Consider the following 17,688-nt stretch of genomic DNA (forward strand, 5'->3'; position numbering starts at 1 on the left):
AAACAAAAAAATTAAAACAAAAAAACCTGAAAAACTAAAAACAAAAAAAAAAAAAAATTATACAATAAAAGGTGCTTTGGTCTTCATGGTAAAGCAAACTGTTGTTGAAATCCAGCAGCTCCACAATGAGGTCCGAAGCTACCACTCATTACCAGCAACGTATCTGGAAAGGCCATGGCACATAAAAGCTACGCTGGCAGTGAGAAAGCAGCCTGAAAGAGAAAATATTTATTTTCAGTAAATTTAACTTCATCTAAATGATGTCTGGTTCCTTATTTTCCATATAAAATTTGTTTATTTTACTGGATGGCAACTTCCCTGAAAATTAAATTATTTTTTTTTTAAAGCTATTAAGGTCGCCTTATTTAAACAAAACAATGTCATTACAATGTAAACCCCAACATTCACATTAATGTTAAGGGATAAAAGTCGCATTACAAATTTTTCTACTTGCATATACCCACTATCATTCAATATATAAGAGATGCAGAATTTGAATATGGGGAGCACAATGTATACAGAAAGAAAAAACAGGATAGTAAGGGGGGCAGAGGGTTATTCTCGGCCCTATTGCTCTGTATGTACTGTCTAAATTCCATGTGCTCTATGGTCGATTTTCTGTTTCCTGGAGGAAAAACCTGAGTTTCCGAGAGAAAAACCATGCTACCCCCAACTGAAGCCAATTAATTCAGATATATTGTGAAAAAGGCCCAGAAAAATTCTCCACATCATCGACATGACTGAAACTCAGATTTTTCCACCTGGTGTGGGGAGGGGGGCGACTCTACCACACTCTGAACTAAGAGTGCCCTCATGTGCTACCCATGAGGGCACTCTTAGTTCAGAAGCAAATAAAATCTGAGTCCGTGCATCCAGTTGACATGGGTGGAAAGTGCAATGTTGAGTCAGTTTGGTGTGACATAAGCACTGGGAAAGTAAAATTGAAGGTGCTATAGGCCTAATGACTGTGATGAGTACAACGAACATCTGTGCAGAGAAATAGAGTGGGCCAGTAAGTCAAAATGTCTTATAATGAGGGATTTTAAACTTTCCAGATATTGACTGGAACTTGTGATTGATCACTTGCACACTAGAAAGACTTCTGTGGATTTATTGGATGACTGTTTTCTACAGCAGCAGCAGCAGCAGCAGCAGCAGCAGCACGTTCGAGAGGCAACACGCGATTGCAATACTCTTGATTTAATTATCGGCAGTGATTATTCATGCATTGAGAATCTACAGATAAAGGAACCACTAGGTGGCATTGATCAGTTAATCCTGGAACCTACTAAGCTTTTCATACCAACTAAGAAATACTGTTCAAGGTTTAGGCCTAAATGGATGTCAGAGGAACTAGTGAGACTCATGGCAGAGAAGAAAAATGCATGGGATACATATAAATTATCGGGTGACACAGATGCCTATGGCAGATATAATTAGGTTAGGCAAGCAAAGGCAGATTACGAGAAATCTTTGGCAAAGGATGCAAAGAAAAACAGCAAAGACTTTACTTATGCAAACTCGATATGGAAGGGGATGAATCAGATTGGTCGACTTGATATCGAAGGTTCAACTGTTGATGATCATGCTCAGATAGTTGACAATCTGAATGAGTACTTTGCATCTACATTCACACATGAGGAATTCTATAGGGGAGTGGAGGACAGAAGTTTATTAAACTCTAACAGGATGTTAAATGATTTTGTAATAACTGAGAGAAAAGTGGAGGAGAAATTGATTGGAGAAAATAATATCTGAATACCTGAGAGCAAAGTGGAAGAGAAATTGTTAAAGTTAAACATAAGACAGAGCATCTGTTGTGGATGGGATCTATCTAATTACAAGGGATCCCCATTATTCAAGGACAACTGATTCCAGAAAAATTCCACTTAAAATGGGGACCAAATTTTCATAATGTGTATTATATACTTGTACATAGTAGAAAAATATATTGAAGGAACTGAAAAATGAGACAATTACTTCATTAGACATTTTTTATAATATGTTGAACAATGTAAGGTTAAATAAAGTTTATTGAAGTTACACTCCTTTTCACTTTTACAAATTAAGAATGAATCCAGAGTTTTGTGGGTTTTTTTGCTGTATTTTTTGAGATAAAATTGTGGCTTAGCATTTAGTTATGTCCCAGGGGATCACATCTGGTGAGTATGGGCTTGGCACACCAAGGGTCCTGAGCTGGATATCATATTCTTCACTTTCTTGGTGAAAGTGAAGAAGATGATACTACTTTTGACTCTCTCTCTCTCAGGGTAACTCAGGAATTTTCTTTATTGGCTGGTGCAGCATAAGCCCCAGACTTCCTTGCACCATATAGCTAATAATAATAATAATAAAACTTCGCACTTAACTTTTGCTGCAGGATCATGAAGAGGGTCATTCTCACAAAAATATTCAATTGCTTGGTCAATTTTCTCAAAGGCTTCCTTTAATTCTTTAATTTTCAAATCTTTATCCTTTGCCGATTCCATCACATCATCATTTTAGTCTTCCTCTTCTCCTGTGGATAGTTGGTGTAATTCTGCTAGCTCCTCATTTATAGGTGGTTTTGCACTTGATTCAAGCAATTGTGTAATATCATGAAATGCCATATTGTGCAATAAGCTGAAACAAAGTACCTAGATACTATTATATTTTTTATGTTTTCGTATATTTTTATATATTATTTGCAACCTCTTAACTGCGGGGACGCAGATAATGAATACTCAGATACTGGGAACCCCCTATATTAATGTCAGCAGAAAAGGAGGTAAGCTGATAGCTGAAATGAATTGTAGGAAGAACTAAACAAACTATTGGAGGAAATGAACAGGTGAAATGGGAGGTGTTTTTTTTTTAGGGGTGGGATAATGTATAAGCTTGCTTTCTTACATCATTTGCTGCTACTAATGCTAATATTATTATAAAAAACAAATAACACTTACTTCAGTTGGTCGAAAGGCCACCAAAATTCCACAGGCTCCAAGTTCTGTAACCATTTAACAGAATGAAGGATTAGACAAAGGAAAGATAAATAGAAAGTATAAGCAATAAACATTTTTCTGTAAAATTTTCAAAACTTGTTTACTGCGTAACATTAATTATTAACTCCCATTTATTAACTACTAATTAGCTAACAAATCATCCAATAATCATTATATAAATGTCTTGAAAAATTTACATACATGATGGGATGGCTCATTGGTAGGCACTGCAGAACTGCAGCACCCCCAGCGCTTTTTAAATCTAAATATACAGTCAACGGAGTTATATAAATTTTGTGAACAAATGCAATGCAATGAATATTTTTTTAAACAGGTCTCGCATATAGTATACTCATCCTCTATTTCCAATAATAAACGAATAAAAACCGGAAATAGTTTTCAACTTTGAAGTATAACTGTAGAGGTGGAACTGCGTGCTAAACAGTTCCACATTTTGGCCACAGTGGTTGAATCAATGCCTAGTTGGCAGGTTGCCAACACACATTTTTTAGAGGTGACAAAATGAGGCAAAGGAACTGTGGAATGAGCAGTGATTTGAACAGTGCATCAAACTTGAATGAAAAAGTTAATCTATTTTCAACAAATAAAAACCAAAGAATGGATTTTATTTTTAAATAAAATTTCAAGATTACCCAAGTCTCTTAATGGTAATGTCCAGTTAATGTTTTGTAGTATTTTTAACTTGCTTATTATTATTACTATCTATGGCCATGTCATATAATCAAGGCAATTTAATGTATCTTTAAGAAGCAGCACCCCCTGTACAATCAGAGTCATGAGCCACCACTACATACACGTAAAAATCAGAAATGACTGACAGCTAGAAATAAGGCACATACTTAGCCTGTGGGGTGGCCAGACTGCCAGCCACCGAGCCACCCTCACTGTTTTTCTGGAATGCATGAGAGGCATACAGATTGTACAGTCCCCAGATGCTGTTCATCAGTTTACTGTTGTAGTTGGGCAACACTGGATCCAGCCCTAAAAAGGTTAAAAAAAATCAGTTCAAAGAACAGGCATTAAATATTCAAATATACCAGAGAAATCATCAGAAATTCATATGACACATCCAAACAATATGACGCTGCATTAAGTAGTACAAAATTCATTCTTTCATAATTATTGCTCACATACACACACTCCAAACAGGACCTTAAGTAACTAAAACCGGCATAACTCTGCTTTTTTTTTGCAAAACCAGAAATGACATCGTGGACTGAATAGAGAAAAACTTCATACTTCATCTTACCGAATGATAATACAATAAAAATAAATTATCTATTTACACTGTGGGATGACCACATATGGTCAGAGGAATTTAATGGCCAACCACATTATGGAAAATTAGTTGGATGCACCTGGAGATGAATATCACCACTGCCTAGCTCAATCAGTCAGCTCAGACTTCAGTCCTGTAACTTGGAATGTTCGTGGGAAATGCATTGCGGCCTCCAACCACCTCTACAAACTCTGCATGAGCTGAGAAGCTCTCTCAGTTGGCCTTGTTACCGCCTGGGTTTCTTGATAGATTTATCAACAGCATCGCTGAAAGTCCTCAACTTCTGCATGGGGGGGAGGAGGAGGAGGAGGAGGAAGTGCAAACCCTCCTAGCAATTCAAATTTCATCCATAACTTCGCTCGTGACCATGTCGTTTTTCGCAATTTGTGCATGGCGATTCTTTGTAATTTTTCCGTTTCTTGTTATATTTTCCTTTATCATCCACAGTATTTCTTAAGATATTGCAGTAGAATATTCCCCTAGCAACCAGCAATATGTACTGTTTTGTGTCCAAGGTTTGGAAAGCCATGAACGAGGGTCGTTCAAAATGTTTGTAATTTGAGTACGAAAGTTCGTAATGCATCCAAATGAATTTTTTCTCCTGACATGAATAATCCTTAACGAGGATTATTTATGTCAGGAAGTGTGAAGTGTGAAGGAAGTGAAGTTACAGTGCCACTCCAGTTGTTATTTTACGAAAGATTTAGAACTGCACAACCTAGTACAAATAGAAACATTGAAAAGGAAAATAAAATCATATGGTTATATTATGTTTCATTTATTTTAAATATAAATTACTTATACATATGCAACAGTTTAAGTAATGAAAGAAAAAAAAAAGAAAAATAATAAAAAGAACAAAATGTATATGCTGAAGCTAAAATTTATTTTCGTGTTCATTTTATCCTCTGGTGCACTATGGCCATAGTTGCTGATGCGCTTAATAAATTCCCAAACAAACAAACTTTTGTCCTCATCACTATTTTCCATTTTATTTCTAGAAATACTCCTTTACACCACCTGTTTCCGAGTGGATTCGTTGTCATTCAGTGGATTGGTCAAATTCCTATTGGTTAAAAACCAGTGGATTGGTTAAATTCAAATTTCTTCTATTTTGCTTTTTGAAATCACATAAGAACTGCCGGTCTGCGACTCCAATTGGGCATGTTATTATGGACGTAATAGTACTTTTCTTCTGTTGATAACAAATTCGGTCGTCTGATTCAAGTTATGAGACTGTAAAATACATTGTCCATTTTTATATAATTACACTGCACAATAAAATAACCCTTGGCGCTCCACCTCTTGCATTCCTCTTTGTAAAGCTCCTTTGTCTCAGTCTAGCAACCAATTCACAGCAGATGTCATTTGGTGACTAGAAAATTTCGACTCCTTGCAGCAATTGCTTCCAAATTGTGCGCGCGCTCCCAAGCGAAAGCTCGTTTAGAGGGGACGCGAACGAATATTTATTTAAAAAATTCAATTATTCAATGCAACTGAATGAACTGAATGATCTGTGAAGAAAATGCTGCTAAGCTAAAGGGAGAAACCATCACATAAGTCTGAACAGTGGGTGTTACTTCGGTTTTCGAAGAAACAAGTGAAAGTTGCCGGGAAAAAGATATAAAGAAGTGGATAAGGTGGATTCAATCAGTTCACATCAAGCATCTCTGGCAGCAACAAGAGCCACTGCAGACTTGTAGGACATGATGGTAATAAACGGCAACATCGGATATTTTTACGTTTTTTTTTTTTTTTTTTTTGAATATTTATATGGTTTCGGAATCAATTAAGTGGCAGGAGTTGATAATTTATTATAGCGCCATGGCTCCTTCCACAGTAAACTCGGAATGTCCAATGTACTAGAGGTATATTTTACATAAGAAGTTGACATTGTCATAAGAAGTTGACAATAATTGGAGAAAACTTTAATCTTCCTGATGCTTTTTATGCTAAAATATGTTACTCGGTTCCTCAAGGAAATCAAGAACTTCCAAAACCACGCATTGTTATTTGGTCTCCGAACCAAAGTGCAGAGCCCATGTTTCATCCATCCTGATAGACACAATAAATATGTCTAAGGACTTTTTTGAAACTCTAACGTGCAATTAATTATCACAGGCAAATTTCATTTTGCCGGATTGACACCTGCTTCACATAAAACAAAATAAAAAGCGGGACTTCAGGTAAAGCACAAAAATCTGGCATGTAATCCAAGGAGATTACGCCCTCGTGGGTAGCACAGTTGGTGGAATCGCCGACCTCCCCACACCAGGTGTAAAAGACCTCAGTTCGAGTCCCGTAGATGACGGGAGGAATTATTATGGGAGATTTTCACAACGTGGTGAGTTAGTCGATCTCAGGCGAGTATAGCAGGGTTTTTTCATCCAGCAGAAAATCGACCACAGAACACACAATTTACAGACATTATACAAAGCAGTATGGGCTTAGTCGCTGATGCACCTAAAACCGCCACTACAACAACAAGGAAATTACGTGTTAATTTTTCTTTAGATTAAAATACAAATAATGTGAATGATCATCTCAAGCAGCACCATTATCGAAATTCACTTACAAATTATAGGTCCAAGCTGTGGCATATCAGTGTTGGGAGGATTTTTCTGATCTTCAAAAAGTGGGGCATTTTGCTGCTTCTTCTTGGCATTCTCATGGACTTTTCTGGCACTGTACACAGCATAAGGAATGGAGGCCATACCTGCAAAAAAGTACGCTTGATTAGTACATTAAAACGTTAAAAATGTAAACGCAATTATTGAATGTTGCCTTTAAAAGGTTCACAGCGAATTATTACTATTAATTAAATTTGTGGGATTTTACTTATACGAGGAGTTTCCGAAAAGTAAGGTAACACATTTTTTCTCTCGATGATGTTTAATAATACGAAGTTGAAATTACACAACAAATAAATGAACATGCACAACTTCTCCACAAAGTCTCCAGTTTTATTGATGTACTTGTCCCAACGATGGATCAGTTTATCAATACCAGTTCTGAAGAAGTCCATGTCCAAACGCAGTAGCCATCGCATCGCCTGTTCAACTTCCTCATCCGTGGTGAAATGCTTTCCTGAAAGGCGTTTTTTCAGAGGGCCGAACAAATCGAAGTCTGAGGGCGCTAAGTCTGGCCTGTAGGGGGGGGATATGACAGTTTCCCAACGATTACAGCGCAGCAACTCACGAGTGGTGTGGGCAGTGTTTGGAGTTGCGTTGTCGTGCAAAAAAATCACGCCGCTTGTCAGGAGTCGTTTGCGTCGAATGTTGGCTTTCAGTTTTCCCAACGTTGCACAGTAAAGTTGTGCACTGATTGTTCCTCCCTTCGGCAAGAATTCCATCAACAGAATGCCTTGGCGATCCCAGAACACTGTGGCCATGACTTTTCGGACACTAGGAACAGTTTTGAATTTTTTGCGCACAGGAGATTGTGGTTGTTTCCAGGTCATGGAGTCTTGTTTGCTCTCCGGGGTAAAGTGATGGACCCAGGTTTCGTCTGCCGTGACTATGCGAGCGAGAAAATCCTCTCCTTCGTCGCTGTATCGCAAGAGGTTCTCCAGACACATCCCCATGCGTTTTGCTTTGTCCTCCTCTGATAATTGTCGGGGCACCCAGCGGCAGCACACCTTTCGAAAGCCAAGGACATCATGAACAATTTGGTGAACAGTCGAATTACTCACGTTCACTATTTGTGCAATTTCACGCAGTTTCACTCGCCTGTTTTTAAGAACGATGCCCTTAATCGCGAAATGTCTTAGCATTAGCATTAGTAGAGGCATATGATGCAAGAAAGGAAGTTTATGCAGCATCAACCAGAGGAAAAAAAAAAAAAAACCTTCCACATCACCCCTCCGTTCGTTCAAAATACCTGTCCAGCTGAACCTTAAATTTATTTAGGCTATCAGCTTCCGCTACAAGGGATGGAAGTTTGTTCCACCAGCCGACTACCCGCTGGCTAAAGGCAAATTTCCGCACATCTATCCTACATCTGTCTTTCCTCAATTTGAATTTATGCCCCCTCAGGTGATTATTCTGAACAAGAGGAAGAATTCCATCAGCATTGGGCATGCTCAAACCATTCAAGGCTTTATACACCTCTATCAGATCACCTCGCCGGTGCCTAGTCTCCAGACACTGTAATTTGCAAAACTTAAGCCTTTCTTCGTAAAAGTAATCCTTTGTTCCATTCACTAACCTTGTTGCCCTTCTCTGTACTCGTTCCAGCATCTCTACATCCTTCTTGAAATGAGGCCTCCAGACCTGTATACAGTACTCAAGGTGTGGCCTGACCATTGCCTTATACAAGGGAATAATCACCTCCTTATCCCTGCTAGAAAAATTCCTGTATATCATTGATAAGACACCATGAGCTACTCTTGCAGCCCGTCTGCACTGCTCAGAAAACTTCATATCTGCCTGCGTAATTATCCCCAGATCCTTTTCATTCTCTACCACTGTCAGTGTAGTACCACAGAGTTGACACGTTGCTCTGGGGTTGCTGTTTCCCATATGTAGTACTTTACATTTGTCAATGTTAAACTTCATTTGCCACCGCTCAGCCCATATGCTCAACCTTTCCGATCCTGTTGCAGCAGCAAGTGTCAGTAGTGTCCTTAACAACCCTGCCAACTTTTGTATTGTCTGCAAACTTGGACATTAAGCTTGATATACCATCATCAATATTATTTATAAATACAGAAAACAATAATGGACCAAACACTGAACCCTGAGGGACTCCACCGATAACAGTAGTCCACGATGAGCAGTGTCCATTGATTACCACTCTCTGTCTTCTCCCCCTCAACCACCCCTTTATCCATAGCAGCAATTTGCCTTCAATGCCACACTGCTCCAATTTGTGCAGCAGTCTTCCATGTGCAACAGTATCAAAAGCCTTCCTAAGATCCAAGTATATAATATCAAAGTTATTCCCTCCATCCAGTTCTTTTGTGACTGTATCATAGTATCCAAACAAATTAGTCAGACAAGACTTCCGCTCAACAAACCCATGCTGTGTTTGAGCTATAACTGAAGTCTTGTCCAGATGATCCTGCAGTGCTTCTTTAACCAGTGCCTCCATTAATTTTCCGGGAACAGAAGTTAAACTCACAGATCTATAATTACTTGTGTCAGCCTCAGCAACCCAAAAAAAAATAATAATAAAAAAATACATGAGGGGGCAGACAAAGATTGTAACGGTCTATCTCTTGGCTAAGGACATATCTAATTGTGGCCCACCTCCTCGTGGTGTAGACGGGCACCGGGCACGCTTTCCAGGAGGTCGCCTGCCCGGTGGCAAAGGTGCCAGAAACAACTAAACAACACATAATAAACGCAAACATAACACTAGACGTTTCTGGCCGTTCTGCAGTTTTGTATCATCACAGAGTAACAGGGCAGAGATGAACTTATGTTCCTGGAGCCGCTGTACAGAAGATACTATACATGTCTACATATATGAGGGGGCATAAATTCATATTGAGGAGGGATGGTTGCAGGAGAGATTAGTATTAGTATTAGTAATGGCCGCATGGTGCAAGAAAGCCTATAGCTTATGTTGGACCAGCCAAAAAAAAAAACCGAATTAAACAATGATAAAGAAAAACAAATAATTAATAAAAGAAAAGGAAATTAAACCTATCATCCTATCCGTTTCCCTCACCCGAAGGTACTAACCAGATGAACTTTGAATTTCCCCAAACTGTCAGCCTCTACCACCCACATAGGCAACTTATTCCAGTAATTTATAACTCGCTGGCTAAAATAAAACTTCCTGCAGTCCAATCTAAACATTTATCCCGTAACTTGAATTTATGTCCCCTAGTTCTAGCATCATTTATAACCTTGAAAATTTCGTCCTCATTCATTTTACTGATGCCTCTCAGAGCCTTAAACACCTCAATGAAATCTCCTCTAAGGTGTCTAGTTTCCAAACTCTTCAACCCACATATTTGAAGTCTTTCGTCATAAGGACGCCCTTTTGCCGATCTCACCAGGCGAGTTACCCTTCTTTGCACCCTTTCAAGAAGCTCGATGTCTTTCTTTCTTTAGGTGCGGTCTCCATACTTGAACACAGTATTCCAAGTGTGGTCTAACATAAGCCTTATATAATGGGATTATCACGTCCCTATCTCTATTTGCAAAAGTTCGATAGATCATCGATAGGACACCATGGGCCTTCCTTGCAACCTGTTTACAATGTTCAGAGAATTTCATGTCTGACCGTATCGTAACACCCAAGTCCCTTTCCTCCACTACTGGGTTTAGTTGAACTCCACCAAGTGAATAAGTTATTTTGGGATTACTGTTTTCCAGGTGTAATACCTTACACTTTGTTGGATTAAAGCATAGCTGCCATTTTTCTGACAAATTCCTGAAGTCTATCTGGGTCTCTCTGAAAAAGCTCAGCTTGACAGTGATCATTAAAATGGGTGGAAATAAATGAAAAAAAAAAATAATAATAATAATAATAAATACTAATAAAAGAAAATAAATCCCTGATATTGAAAAGTTATCATAATAAATCCGCTTTGATTACTACCGAAGAAGAAATTCCTGAATCAACAATTCCGCATAAATCCATCAAACAAAAAAGCAATTTCCTGTCATTGCCAAGTTTCTTCTGTGCCAAGTTTCTTCACACTCACACACAAGAAAATTCTTGGCTCAAACATTTTGTTTACGTCTGTATTTCTGGGGACATAAACAAGTCTACCTTAAAGTCTGAACCTTAAAGTCTGTCGCATCAATGAGTAAAAAATTGTGTATCAAAACAAGGACTCTAAAACAACATAAATATATATATTTTTATTTTTTATTTTTTTAAGCATTAACAATATAAAACCTCGCGATAATAAAATTGTACAGATATAAGAGAAAGTTTATATTAGATATGAAGAAAGCTGAAGAAATCCTGAAAATTCTTCATAACTTCCAGAACAAGTGCATTATTTGGGGAGCAGGCGCTTGTTGAAAGCGTTTTTTATTTCTAATACATCTAGTCTCAAAGAAACAAAATATGAAGAATAGAAATAAAAACGCTTTCAACACGCGTCTGCTCCCCAAATAATTTTGCCCCCCCCGAGTGGAGCACTCCCACCTTTTGGGAACCTCTGTCTTAGTGGAAACCAACAGAACCTATAAAAGTTGGCTTGTTTGAAATTATCATCAAGGCAACTAAGGTCATTATGTGTCTATATTGCACGTCTGGAAATTTCGGTTATTCTAATTTTCCACGCAAGGAACGGAAAATTTTGTATCTCTGCCTGAGATAAGGTTAACTACAGATCTGTATGATCTAGTCTTAGGAATATTATTTTATTAAAAATATATATATAAATGAGGGGAAAGAATGGATGTGTTATACTTGAGGAAATTTTGAAGAATACTTGGGGAGGGAAGAATAGTTGGGCGTAAGGTGCTGTCCTTTTGAGTACGGATAAAAAAAGATGGTACTCACAATTACTTCAAATGGAAAGAGTTGTTTAGGGCACATATGGCTTTAGCGGTAGATCAAAACGCTGCTAGGGGGAGAACTGGAGGGCAAAAAGGCGTAGGTGGGTGGATAGGAGTTTCACTGTAGTGGAGAAATAAAAAGTTGGAATAATTGTAATAAATTAAACTTTTGTCAAATAGCAATGGTAAAACTAGTTTTTATTGTGCTAAATTATAACGAGCGAGGGGGTATTAATAAATTCGAAGGTGAGATATAAATTTTAGCAAGAAAATCGGTGTGTGTAGTGGAGTGGAGGATTCGGGCGTGATAAAGATTTCAGGAGTTGTGGGTGCAAGATGTAGTTTCGGTGGCGTGATGCTTTGAATCAAGAACATTAGTAAAAAGGTAGTAGCATAATAAAGATGGGGAGGGGGAATGTATTTTCCAGTGCTGGAAGAAAGGCAGTTGATAAGTGTTAAATCTTGTCCTAAAAGAAGGAAAGTCAGTTGGAGAAATATTAGCCATCAACAAGTTACATCCGTTAAGAATAAGGTGATGAAATTTTAAAGTCAAATTCTTAACACTTTTCAGTTACTGCAGTGGTTAATGTAGCCGATCACCCGCATGATGTTCAGCTAGGTAGACAAATTTCGCCCCTTATTAACAGAGAATCATCTCAGTAATTAAAAGAATAGAGAGGAACGTCTCAAAGAAAAATTTCGTGTAAAGGATTTCGAAGGATCCGCTAATTGATGATAATGTGCAGGGTAATATGGTATTACTAATAGGAAGGATTTATATTTAATTACAGTTGAAATGTATGAAAAAAAATTATGTTTATGATAGTCAACATGCCTAATGAAAAATTAAAATTTTAAATATGTCATTGATGGAAATCACTTACCAGTCTAAATATGGATTTAGACTGGTAACTGATTTTTATTATGTTTTGAATATACGTATTTAGTCATTTATTTTTTGAAGGAAAGAAGTTGAAATATTGAGTTACAAAGTACTTGAGTAGCATGAACTAAATATATAATTTTATGAAAATCCATCCATTAGGAGTTGAGTTATTCATGCGGACGGACATAGTGAAGACAAGCATTTTATGCATTTTTATGCGCCTTAGCATAAAAGTGGTTAACACCATTTTTATGCTAAGGCGCATAAAAATAGCGTTAACTGGTAAACTGCCTGCAATAAAATAGTTACCATGACATTAAACCTAAATTAAATTGCTGATAATGTGGATAAAATCACGGAAAAAAAAGCAATTAAAAACACGATAGAAACATTGTGAAAATACTAATATTATCTTTTAAAAAAAAGATAATATTATAATATAAATAATAAATAATATATATATAAATATAAATATAAATAATAAATATATAAATAATATTATGATAATATAAAAAGATAATATTATATTATAAATAATAATAAAAGAAATGTAAAAAGATAATATTCGTATTTTGATTCCGTTTATATTAAAAAAATAGAAAGAATACAAGCAAACCAATTGCGTATAAATTCTAAAGCATTTATTATTATTTTTTTTCAGAAAGAAAAAGATGTGAACAAATCACTTTTGGGATGTGAAATAAAACACAACAAAGTGGCCTCTTATTACAGTTATACGCTAAGTCAAAGGTTGCAAACTTTTGCACCTTGTGAAGAGCATTCCACCACTAGGACATATAATGAATGGAGAAGGTGCTGGTTTGGGAGGCTGGCCAAATGTAAATAAAAGATGTTAAAATGAAAATTTTTAGCCTTCGCGGTGTTATGTAAGAATTTTATTTAGAATTCTTAAACCTGAGGGTTTCTAGGACTTAATTTTTTATTTATTTATTTTACGGAAGTTAAAGTTAAACATTGTTAATAACTGTGTTATATTATTATTGTATATTTACTTTGCTTTCATTTTTGGGCAGACCATTGGTGCTGTAAAAGTAGTCATATTCGGAATAAAGACAAATCCAAATTGAAGAGAAAACGAAGAAATGCCAATAAACAACCTTCTGATAATTAGTTACATAGCTTAACAAGGGAACCAGTCCAGGACCTGGAAATATTTTAGTTATAGTGAAATTTTCATTAAAATGGTATTCGTTATAATGAGATTTTACTGTTTTCGCCTTCTGTGCCTTTTTAAATCTTCACTATAACTTTGTGAAAATTTTGAAAAAGATAAAAGAAGCTTCGGGAGTTGGTAAACTGATATCTGCAACAGTACACCGATAAATGGCAGAATAGTTTATTAAAATGAAAATAAAGTTTTTTTTAATTTATTATTATTTATTTATTTTTATATTATTTTATTTTTGGCTTAGGCTAATATTTTTGCAGTTTACATGATTTTGGATAGCATATGAGCAATTACTTACCTATAAAAAAAGAAATAAACTGCAGAGAGGAAGGGGAAGAGAAGAGGAAGAGAAAGAAAGAAAGGTAAGGCATGCAACTTTACATGTAGTTAATATATACAGGGTGTCTCAAAAATATTGGTACAAACGTTTAGGGGAGGTGGTAACATCTAAAGGAATGTGAATCGCGTAGGAACCCATAACCGGAAACGTCACGGGAAAGTAGTAGCAGAGGCACAAAGAAGCAGAAATGACACAACACAGTAATTAGTGGCAAACATTTATTTGACATAATATTAACGATGGAGTACGAGATGGATGCATTTCATGATGTTACAACAGATGCTCGAAGGTTCCACCATGAGACAAGACGCGATGCATGCGTCACACCGATGCAGCATAGATTGGCGGACACGGTCGAACACACCTAGAGTTTCTTTGACAGTAGCAGCAGTGCAGACGAGTCTCGCCACGAGATCCATTTCCGTCTCCACAGGCGATTCATACACGATAGATTTGAGGGCCCCCACAGAAAGAAATCAAGGCTCGATAAATCAGGTGAACGTGGGGGCCAGGCAACGGGTCTACCACGGCCAATCCATTGACGCCCAAAACGCCTGTTCAAATGGTCACAAACACACCTTCCATAATGGGCAGGCGCCCCGTCATGTTTAAACCAAATGTTGCATCTCACATTTGCTGGAACATCGTCAAGTAACCCTGGTAGAACTTGTTCAAGAAAGATCCGATATTTAGCGGAGTTCATGCGGGATGGTAACAGGTATGGGCCGACTAAGCAGTCACCGACCATACCTGCCCACACATTTATTGCGAAGCGATGTTGTGCCGCATGGGGGCGCACACCGTGTGGGTTGTCGTGAGCCCACACATGAGCATTGTGTTGATTGAATAAGCCTTCCCGAGTGAAATAAGCCTCATCCGTGAACAAAACATAGGAGGCGCTTCCGTAGCCAAGTGGGCAGGAGCAGCAGTGCGTAGCACATGCTTCTTGATTAGACCGGGGTTCGAGCCCGTGACCACCAAATACGGAGGATGTGGAAAGGTCAGGGAATGACCACCGCATATCCCCGGAGCAATATGGCCTTAGCTGCTAATGCTACTAACAAAAAAAAAAAAAAAACATAGGCTGGAAAATTCAAGTCTTGAACACTTTCTTGGAAAAACCACTGCGCAAAAGCCACACGTGCAGGATGATCTTCGGGGAGCAGTAACTGAACCCTTTGGAGATGAAAGGGGTGTAAGGAATCGTCGTGCTAGACACGCTGTACACTGCAACGAGACACTCCTAAGGCAGAGGCAACGGCACGTGTGCTGATAGTAGGATTATTCTGGACGGCATTCAACACACGTTCTTCCATGGCGGGAGTTCGCGTCGAACGTGGTCTGCCCGCACTCCTCCTGTTACCGCTAAAAGACCCATAATGGTACAAATTTTGATGCACACGCGCAAACAAGCCGTGGTCCGGTACATGTCTGTCTGGGAAGCGTTCTCCATAAATTCGTTGAGCGGCTCGTCCATTGCCCTCTGCTAATCCATACACTAGGTGCATTGTCTGCTAGCTCACAGTTCGTATATCGATGCATGCTCTTCGTGCGGCGACTACTACTTGAATGAGTAAACCAGAAATTTTCCCTCTCGCGAACTGATGAACAGTGACGTCTACCGACTTACGGGGACGTTTCAGGTTATGGGTTCCTATGAGATTCACATTCCTTTAGATGTTACCTACCTCCCCTAAACGTTTGTACCAATATTTTTGAGACACCCTGTATATTATTATTAGCCATATGGGGCAAGGAAGCCTGAGGCTTTTGCTGCACCAGCCAAAAACAAATTCTGAGTTGTGTGTGTGTGTGTGTGTGTGTGTGTGTGTGTGTGTGTGTGTGTGTGTGTGTGTGTGTGTGTGTGTGTGTGTGTGTGTGTGTGAGAGAGAGAGAGAGAGAGAGAGAAGTAAATCATCACCAAGAAAGAGAAGAATGATGATATCCAGCTCAGGACCCTGGGTGTTCCAAGCCCATACTCACCAAGTATCATTATCCATTTATTCACTTGAAGTCGTAATGCAAGAGAGACAAATAGGCGCTAACATAGTCAAATTAAAAATTATATAATAAAAAGGAAAAATATTCATATCAATAACGTAAATAATTCAAAAAGAAAATGATGAAAAAATATTGTCATGAATAAGGAAGTTACGTGCATAACGTAATAACAAATAACGCGCATTATCTTAACACAATATAAATTACCTAATCACTAACATGTAATTGCATACAAGTACCAGGTAACCGAACAGATTAAAAAAACAAAAGTTCAGAGTTTCCAAAAGTAATTTCAACTATTTTCATATTGATGTCTATCTTGTCGGCGATTACGAAGATGAAGTCAGTTTTTTCCCTATGAGGTTTTCAAAACAAATTCCACATATAACTACGAATCTTACATGCAATAATCAGCGGGAAAAAAATCAATATTATAATAATAATAATAATATCACAACTCAGTTTATGTTCTTTTAATTTTTACCAAAATTATGACCTAAAGATCAAGTATTTGTTTGATAAAATACAAAAACGAAAGTTATTAAACTGATTACGCAATAGTAAGAAACAAACTTACGATGGCCGCAAATGCCAAACGACTTTACAGTTCTGGACAGCTTGAAAAATATAAGATCCGAGAAGTTAAAACGTCAGAGGAGTTGTCTATTCGGTAGCGAGGGACCAAATGATACGACCTGGACAACCCGCCAAATAAAGCTAACAGCAGACGACGTTATCTCTATCCCCTGCCAAATACGTCACGCTTATTTATGAATGCAACGTCTTCTGACGTCGAGTGCATATATCGGACGAAAGGGGGCAGTAAAAAGCTCTAAAATCACTTAAACCTTGTAATGATGATGCCACCGCACGAAAAAATGCAGAGGGGAATATGGGAGACACGTACAGGCTCGCCGTGTGAGTGACTTGAGAGACACGTGGGTTTTAAAGTGTGCCAAAGTTCACTACAAAAAGGAGTATTGAGCCTTTACTGATGGTTAATAATAAATTACCGGACAAGAAGGCACCTAATACAAGTGCATTAATCTCTATTCTCCTATGATACCTGATTCATTATTTCTTTAAGATGGAGGAAAATGTTTATAATGTAACAACAAAATAATAAATAAATAAATAATAATAATAATAATAATAAAATCAATAACATAAAAGAGGGAAAATGAATAATGCATATATTTTAAACAAAACAAAACAAACATTGTATTGGTGAACGAAAATAAACTAAACATAAATTTAAAAATTTATTGAAAATAATAAATGGAACAAAAAATTAAATTTGAAGAAAATAAAATATAAAATTGTCATCCATTCCATATTATATACTGCAATGGATTTTCTTCTGGAATGGATTTTCTTCCTTATGGAATGAGTATTATATACTGGAATGGATTTTCTTCCTTATGGAATGAGTATTATATACTGGAATGGATTTTCTTCCTTATGGAATGAGTAAAAAATGAAAGTACACCATTTTAATATGAATATTTCAAGATCATTGCACTTA

At 37.4% G+C, this 17,688-nt stretch overlaps 1 protein-coding gene across 1 annotated transcript; it reads right to left on the reverse strand.

The window, feature by feature from the left end:
- Positions 1–45: 45 nt before the first annotated feature.
- LOC150077656 (uncharacterized) lies at positions 46–16,918 on the reverse strand. Its single transcript, XM_090384701.1, has 5 exons — positions 16,741–16,918; positions 6,857–6,997; positions 3,842–3,983; positions 2,943–2,986; positions 46–212 (listed from the first exon to the last, which is right to left on the reverse strand). Exons 2-4 carry the CDS (start codon positions 6,993–6,995, stop codon positions 2,944–2,946), a joined length of 324 nt encoding a protein of 107 aa, XP_090240827.1. The 5' UTR covers positions 6,996–6,997; positions 16,741–16,918; the 3' UTR covers positions 46–212; position 2,943.
- Between the last annotated feature and the right edge of the window lie 770 nt (positions 16,919–17,688).

The sequence above is a fragment of the Mastigoproctus giganteus genome, chromosome 11 (genome assembly GCF_048544385.1).
Source record: "Mastigoproctus giganteus isolate SK-2022 chromosome 11, ASM4854438v1, whole genome shotgun sequence".
In the NCBI taxonomy this organism is placed as follows: Eukaryota; Metazoa; Arthropoda; class Arachnida; order Uropygi; family Thelyphonidae; genus Mastigoproctus; species Mastigoproctus giganteus.

What these genes read in the sequence shown, in the direction of transcription:
- LOC150077656 (XM_090384701.1), bottom strand. Translation starts at nt 6,995, where the DNA reads ATGGCCTCCATTCCTTATGCTGTGTACAGTGCCAGAAAAGTCCATGAG. An exon ending in ACAGCTTGGACCTATAATTT is followed by an intron (nt 3,984 to 6,856) that starts GTAAGTGAATTT and finishes TAACCTTTTTAG; the next exon opens with GGCTGGATCCAGTGTTGCCC. An exon ending in CTGGCCACCCCACAGGCTAA is followed by an intron (nt 2,987 to 3,841) that starts GTATGTGCCTTA and finishes AAATGGTTACAG; the next exon opens with AACTTGGAGCCTGTGGAATT.